General features: G+C 41.3%; 1 protein-coding gene across 1 annotated transcript; it reads left to right on the forward strand.

Annotated features, from left to right (window-relative positions):
• The first annotated feature begins 2,227 nt into the window (after window positions 1-2,227).
• Window positions 2,228-2,881, forward strand: LOC121381476. Its single transcript, XM_041510795.1, has 2 exons — window positions 2,228-2,404; window positions 2,582-2,881. Exons 1-2 carry the CDS (start codon window positions 2,228-2,230, stop codon window positions 2,879-2,881), a joined length of 477 nt encoding a protein of 158 aa, XP_041366729.1.
• Window positions 2,882-8,321: the final 5,440 nt, after the last annotated feature.

The following is an 8,321-nucleotide window of genomic DNA, read 5'->3' on the forward strand; positions in this document are numbered from 1 at the left end:
CCTTTGACCAGTAATGTTACACTGGTTGGAATGAAAAAAAAAAACCCAATCAGTTGAATGGATCCATCTAGGTGGTTCGATCCTGCGACGCAAGCGCCTCAAGCAAGCTACAGATGGTTACACTCCACCAAAATGTGGCGTACAATGTTCACCGAGGAGGAGGGTCCTTTAAAACAAATGAATGAGTCAAATATGTATGGCCGATGCCGGTATGACACAAGACTACTTCATCCTTCCTGCACCGCCTGTAGGAAGACTGCCACTTTCTCAGGACTAGCTTAACAGAATGAAGCTTGTTCGCAACCGCACTGTCCCAGTCATCTTGCCAAGTCGAAAATGTATAGGTTAATATGATTAGCTACACTGGCGTAGGAAGCGGGGTGTGTGGGGTGTGTGTGCCACTTTGTAGCAGCAGCGATGGATTTATATATTTATATTTACAACACACACGCGCGCCCCCTCCCACCTTTTGGCACCTTTCTACGCCCGTGTGATATTTAAAATCACTGTAGGGGACACCAATACCAACACGAGGCAAACTCAAAGCAGACTGATGCCAACATGGCAAAGCAAACTGATGCCAACATGGCTGAGTACCCAACAAAATATAACATCTTTATTGGCAATGGATAAAACCGACACACTTTCGTATCACCATCCCAACTAACGTATGCTCCAATTTCATGTGCTGTTTCAAGTGTAGCCCAAGGGCGTGCTGTGAAGCCCTTACAGAAACCGAGATCCATCACTGTGTCAGACCGATGTGATCCTCACCTTACAACGCACAACACACGTCCATAATCGACGGGAAATATTCTATACAAATAGACTAAAAAAGAAAGAAAAAAGAAAGAAATGTTTTATTTAACGACGCACTGATCACATTTTATTTACGGGTATATGGCGTCGGACATGGTTAAGGACCACACAGTTACTGAGAGAGGAAATCCGCTGTCGCCACTTCATGGTCTACTCTTTTCGATTAGCAGCAAGGGATCTTTTATTTGCACCATCCCACAGACAGGGTAGTATATACCACGGCCTTTGATATACCAGTAGTGGTGCACTGGCTGGAACGAGAAATAGCCCAAATGGGCCACCGACGGGGATCGACCCCAGACCGACTGCGCATCGAGCGAGCACTTTACCACTGGGCTACGTCCCGCCCCTACAAATAGACTTGGGCTCGTCTCTAGAATCGTTCATTTTCAGAGGTAGGCCTACGTGCGTCTTTAGAATTATGGAAAATGCATTTTGCTGTATTTTAAACAACAGGATTACCAGAGACACTTCGAAAAAATACGGAAATTGATAATCTAAACAATAAAATCTAAGTAGCCTATAATGTGTGATTTTAGATTTAAAATAAACTAACTGTTGAAATAGTCAGAAGGCTGGATATCCTGTATGTTAACACATTAAATCCAACAGGAAGGAAATGGCTTATTTAACGACGCACTCAATACATTTTATTTACGGTTATATGGCGTCGGCAAATCCAACAGATTCGGGCCCTCAAATACTTATGTATTTTATTCGCCAGTTCGTCGAACTGACACTAGCGCCCCCAACTTTCAAATACATTCCGATCAGGCGCGGATCTAGGAAATGGTTTTCAGTTTCGCCTCTGCCGCAGGTCCTTGTATAAAGGTAGCTATGGGTATCATTGATAGGGATTACTTGTTTTAAAACAAAGGTAGACCCAGGATATACTAGTAATTGTTTTTAGCAAAAGGCACATAGTACCACCCCTGAAAAGAGCACCCCAATAAAAGTTTGCCATTCGTGAAATAAAAAAAAAATTAAAAAAAATAAAATTAAAAAAATGGGAGTGGGGTGGGGAGGGCACTATATATATATATAGAGAGAGAGAGAGAGAGAGAGAGAGAGAGAGAGAGAGAGAGAGAGAGAGAGAGAGAGAGAGAGAGAGAGAGAGAGAGAGAGAGAGAGAGAGAGAGAGAGAGAGGGGGGGGGGGGGTGATTGATAAGTTCATGGCCTAAGGCAGAAGTACATGAGCTGCACATGTTTCACTGAATTTGAGTGCAGTTCAACTTGCTGAATGATTAAACAGACTGTTTGAAGTTACTAACTTGAGTTGTTTTTCTGTTAGAGATAATTAAACACTGAGCATCGGTGGTTTCGGATAATATGGACAACATCAGCCATCATGCGGTCATCCGCTACCTCGGTCTCAAGGGCTAAACACCCAAGGAGATCCATGAAGACATGGTGGTCACACTAGGGGAGGATGCCCCTTCATACGACATGGTGAAGAAGTGGGCTGCTGAATTCAAACGTGGCCGGGAGAATCTGAAAGACGACCCCCGTCCGGGAAGGCCAATCACCGTCACCACACAGGAGACCATTGCCAAGATTCATGACATCATCGTGGCAGACAGACGAGTAACAGAGCGTTACCCTGCCACCGAGTTAGGTGTCTCCCAGGAATGCTTCCATGCAGTCATCCACAAAAAACTTTAAATGTCCAAGGTGTCGGCACATTGGGTCCCAAAGCTCCTTGGACCTGATCTGAAACGGACTTGGCTCAACATGTCAAGAAAAAATCTTTCCATTTTTTAGGCAGATCTCAACAGCTTTCTTCGGCGATTTGTGACTATGGATGAAACCTGGGTCCATCACTTCCAACCAGAGACGAAGCAACAATCGAAGCAGTGGAAACACCCAGGTTCTCCGCCTCCCAAGAAAGCCAAGACTGTGATGGTGATGGCCTCCATTTTCTGGGATGCAGAAGGAGTACTGTTGGTGGACTACCTAGACAAGGGTCACACTATCACTGGGGCCTACTATTCTGATCTTCTGAGACAGCTACGAGAGAAAATCAGAATAGTAGGTCCCGGTGATAGTGTGACCCTTGTCTAGGTAGTCCACCAACAGCACTGGAAAGCTGACAAGAGGAGTGCTCGTCCACCAGGACAATGCTCCGGCAAATACGTCCACAGTGGCCATGGCTGCTATCCAGAAATGTGTATTCAAACTTGTCAAACACCCACCCTATTCTCCTGATTTGGCTCCCTCTGACTACTACCTCTTTTCGAAAATGAAAAAGGGGTTCGGTAGTCATAATTTTGCCACATATGATGATGTTATGAATGCTGTGGACCACTTTCTGAGGGCGCAAAATGGAACCTTCTACACAGAAGGGATCCGTCTGCTCCATGACCGCTGGACTAAATGTGTTAACGTAGGAGGGGACTATGTTGAAAAATGACTGTATTTGAGTTTCTAAAACTGACTCCTTCTACCTTAGACCGGCCTCGGTGGCGTAGTGGTTAGGCCATCGGTCTACAGGCTGGTAGGTACTGGGTTCGGATCTCAGTCGAGGCATGGGATTTTTAATCCAGATACCGACTCCAAACCCTGAGTGAGTGCTCCGCAAGGCTCAATGGGTAGGTGTAAACCACTTGCACCGACCAGTGATCCATAACTGGTTCAACAAAGGCCATGGTTTGTGCTATCCTGCCTGTGGGAAGCGCAAATAAAAGATCCCTTGCTGCTTGTCGTAAAAGAGTAGCCTATGTGGTGACAGCGGGTTTCCTCTAAAAAAATCTGTGTGGTCCTTAACCATATGTCTGACGCCATATAACCGTAAATAAAATGTGTTGAGTGCGTCGTTAAATAAAACATGTCTTTCTTTCCTTCTACCTTAGGCCACGACCTTATCAATCACCCCTCGTATATATTTATATATATTATATTTGTTGTTGTTGTTTTTTGGGGGGTTTTAATGTTTGTTTTTTGTTGTTTATTTATTTTTAAAAAAAATTATTATTATTATTTTATTTTTTATTTTTTTATTATTATTATTTTTATTTTATTTATTTATTATTATTTTTTTTTTAGTGGGGGGCAAGTAACCCTAGTTCTCCCGCTTATTTCCAACCTTGGTAAATGTTATAATATGGTGAGGCGACAGAGCAACTTTAAACATTTTGAACACAGGCGTTTTAATTTCCAGTCAATGCAATATGAGAAGCCATTCACAAAGGTAGTCATTGTATAAATCAAATAATAATAATAATACTAATAATAATAATAATAATAAAATCGACGGCTGTTTTGGTGAACTGTTGAGCATTAATACAATATCCAATGGGCTGTATAATAAAGCGTCTTGATGTCAAGACTCGGCGTAACGTGGTTAAACAACCGTTATTTTCAACCGTAGGGATATTAATAGTCCTTCAGGACTTTAACAGATGAATGTCCCGACACGCACGGATCCTCGGAGATGTTAAAATACGATACTATTCGATAGACGAATGTCAGTTTAGAACCATTTTAAAAGTTAAAATAATTTGTCTTTTCTTCGGGGAATTCGACAGTGACTATTTCGTCACGTTGTCACTGGTAACGGTCACGATTCAGACATCACACCATGCCCACGTGATGATGTGACGTTGATGTTGACAACGTGCCCGGGTCCAGCTACAATAGACAGCGGTAATTATTTTTAACTTGTAGTTATTGATGAACTGACTGTCGGCAAAATCCATTGAATGTTTATGAAACTGTTTTCTGCTAATATAGTAGTGTTGGCATAAAGTGCTCCTATACTGGCAGTAGCTGTTGGAAATTTCTCTGGTAGCTCAGTTGGTAGAGTGCTGGACTTTCATACTGATGTTCTGTTGTTCGAATCCCTTTAGTGGAGGTTGATTTTTTTATCTGTTGCACTACACTAATATACTGAACAAGAAACCAAATGCGAATATTTTGTGATATATATATATATATATATATATATATATATATATATATATATATATATATATATATATATATATTATTTATAGACTATCGAAATAGGACTAAGAAGACATTGATAATTTTACTACATACAACAACTAATGAGATTCAAAATGAATAATTTAATATAAAATTTAAAAATATTAAATTAATATTTGCATTTATTTTGTTTAGTATATATAGTATTCAAAGTGTGTTTGCTTTGTTTAACGACACCACTAGAGCACATTGATATGTGAATCATCGGCTACTGGATGTCAAACATTTGGTAATTCTGACTCAATAGTCAATAGAGGAAACCGGCTACATTTTTTTTAATGCAGCAAGATATCTTTTATATGCACTTTCCCACAGACAGGAAAGCACATACCACGGCCTTTGACCAGTTGTGGTGCACTGGTTGGAACAAGAGAAAAAAGTGCTTGCTTACATGCTTACTTGCTTATTAGTCCCCTACCAGTCCAACCGATCTCATATCCGTATGTCTGTCTGTCTGTCTGTCTGTCTGTATATCTGTCTGTCTGTCTGTCCATTCGTCTGTCCCACATATATTTTCCGGATCTTTTTGGTTTTAGAATACCTTGACATACTGAGATGCAATTTTGTGTATAGCTTTATCACGTACTGTTACAGATCAAATTTAACTTGCATGACAATTTGCCCATTTTTATACGCCAGTCTATGATGGATCGTATTATGGTATGGCGTTGTCCGTCAGACAGTGCATCCGTACGTCCGCCTGTTACCTTTTTCTTGTCCAGACCATATTTTGCATACATATGCATACAGGACCATCAAACTTCAAATGTACGAACAACCTGGGACGGCGGTGTGTCACATACAATTACAAGGTCATTGTGACCTATTTTTCATTGTCTACTGCAGATAACAGTAAATCCTTGTCTGGACCATATCTTGCACACAGATGCACACAGGACCATCAAACCTAACATGTTGAAACAACTTGGGATTACGGTGTGTCGCATACTATTACTACGTAATTGTGACCTAATTTTCACGGTCTATTGCACATAATAGTAAATCCTTGTCGGGATCATATCTTGCATACAGATGCATACAGGTCTATCAAACCTCACATGTAGGAACAACTTGGGATGGCGGTGTGTCGCGTACAATTACTAGACCATTGTGACCTATTTTTCACGGTCTACTATACATAACAATAAATCCTTGTCCGGACCATATCTTGCATACAGATGCATACAGGACCATCAAACCTCACATGTAGGAACATCTTGGGATGACGGTGTGTCACATACAATTACTAGGTCAGCATCTTTTCCAATGGGTACAGTATCACCAGTAGTTGGTCCAAAACAAACTGTTCATCCATCCCATTGCAAAACGTTCACATAATTTGAATTGAATCATACCCGTAACATGTTCATTAATATCTATGCTTTTCCTGACAGGGCTATCATGTACCTCACCGGTACTCCTGTTGACAGAGTTATGGCCCCTGAATTTAGGAGATAGGAAAAATTGTTGGGTCCGGTAGAGGACATGTATTGCTTTAGCAGTACTCTCAGGATGCTTGTTTACTTTACCCATCTAGCCATCTATCCAACTAAGCAACGCCCAAACCAAAGACCTGGGTATACAGTAATATATGCTGTATATTCTGACATTCATTTTAACGTATCTACTAATAAAACAGATTTCAGAAAGCAAAGGAATTTTGCATAATGACACCTCAGCGCATTTTAAACGACTATTTGGTGGCTGACATATAGTTGTGTCGACCCATAGAGGGCAAAAAGAGAGAGAAAGAGAGCGAGAGATGGACAGAGGGACGAAGAGAGAGAGAGAGGGAGAGAGAGAGAGAGAGAGAGAGAGAGAGAGAGAGAGAGAGAGAGAGAGAGAGAGAGAGAGAGAGAGAGAGAGAGAGAGAGAGAGTGTGTGTGTGTATGAGGAGAGACAGAGACAGACAGAGTGTGAGAGACAGAGATGGAGTAATTCCACTCCTACTACATAGGCTACTCACATTTCTATAGACAGGACAGTACATATCACCACCGTTGATGTATCAGTCGTGGGGGAAAACCACTGAATCCACCGAATCCATCGACTGCAGTCGATCTTTAACAAAAAACTATTGCACAGCTATACCCTCCTCCCCTACAAAAAAATGCACAAAAACAACACAAACAATGAAATATGCGCTAGCCCCAGATATATAGCACAAAAACTAGATCGAGTACTCAGCCATTCGAGAGATAGACGGACATTTGGACGGTATTGATAGCTCTGTGAGCCAGAGATAACTATAGCGAAAACACAGAATTGCTACCTATCACACTGTAGGCAAAGATCCCCACTCTAATACAACAATAACCCTATGTTTGACGCTAAATACCATTACATTGATAACTTTCGAGTTCGCCGATAAAAAATATATTACATATTAACTACTAATAAAAACACTATAGGAAGAAACCCGACAGCACCCTCTTTCAATAACATTCCCGTTAAATACGTAGTGCAGGGCGGAACGTAGCCCAGTTGTAAAGCCCTCGCCTGATGCGCGGTCGGTCTAGGATCGATCCCCGTCGGTGGGCCCATTGGGCCGTTTCTCGCTCTAGCCAGTGCACCACGACGGGTATATCAAAGATCGTGGTATGTGTTATCCTGGTTGTGGGATGGTGCATATAAAAGACCCCTTCCTACTACAAATGTAGCGGGTTTCCTCTCTAAGACTATGTGCCAGTTTACCAAATGTTTGACATCCAATAGCCGAAAATTAATAAATAAATGTGCTCTAGTGGTGTCGTTAAACAAAACAAACTTTAATTTTAAATACATAGGTACTGACGTGTTTCTTCATGTAGTGAAGGAAGGAAATTTAACGACGCACTCAACACATTTTATTTACGGTTATATGGCGTCGGACATATGGTTAAGGACCACACAGATATTGAGGGAGGAAACCCGCTGTCACCACTTCATGGGCTAATCTTTTTCAATTAGCAGCAAGGGATCTTTTATATGCACCATCCCATAGACAGGATAGCACATACCACGGCCTTTGATATACCAGTCGTGGTGCACTGGCTGGAGCGAGAAATAGCGCAATGGGCCCAACGACGGGGATCGATCCTAGACCAACTAGCGCACCGAGCGAGCACTTTACCACTGGGCCCTTCTTCATGTAGTGTGCCAATATATTATTTTTATTTTATTATTCTCCTTGATCATATGTAACAAGAAATGCAATCTAATTAAAATTAGCTCCACTATTACATGTGGATCTAACAGCAGCCAGTTGGAGCTCATGTCCACCAATCAAAACCTTACTTGCAGAATCATGCCAGTGATTTGATTACGAACTTCAAATATTTTTTTACGATACGAACATTTACGGAATTAAAAATCAAAATATATGTACAAATGTTTAAAAATGTTTTTATTTTATTATTTTGACTGGGTTTTTTTGGAACTATTCTTTGGTGGATACTGTTGGGTGTGCACCGGTAACGGCGCGTATGAATATATTGTTATGGCTGGTAGAGCTTGTTAGATGTTACAGCAGCGAGAA

Source organism: Gigantopelta aegis, chromosome 9, assembly GCF_016097555.1.
Source record: "Gigantopelta aegis isolate Gae_Host chromosome 9, Gae_host_genome, whole genome shotgun sequence".
Taxonomy (NCBI): domain Eukaryota; kingdom Metazoa; phylum Mollusca; class Gastropoda; order Neomphalida; family Peltospiridae; genus Gigantopelta; species Gigantopelta aegis.

Coding starts and splice junctions, on each gene's coding strand:
- LOC121381476 (XM_041510795.1), top strand. CDS start 2,228: ATGGTGGTCACACTAGGGGAGGATGCCCCTTCATACGACATGGTGAAG. Junction 2,405..2,581: donor TCATCGTGGCAGACAGACGA/GTAACAGAGCGT, acceptor TCCATTTTTTAG/GCAGATCTCAACAGCTTTCT.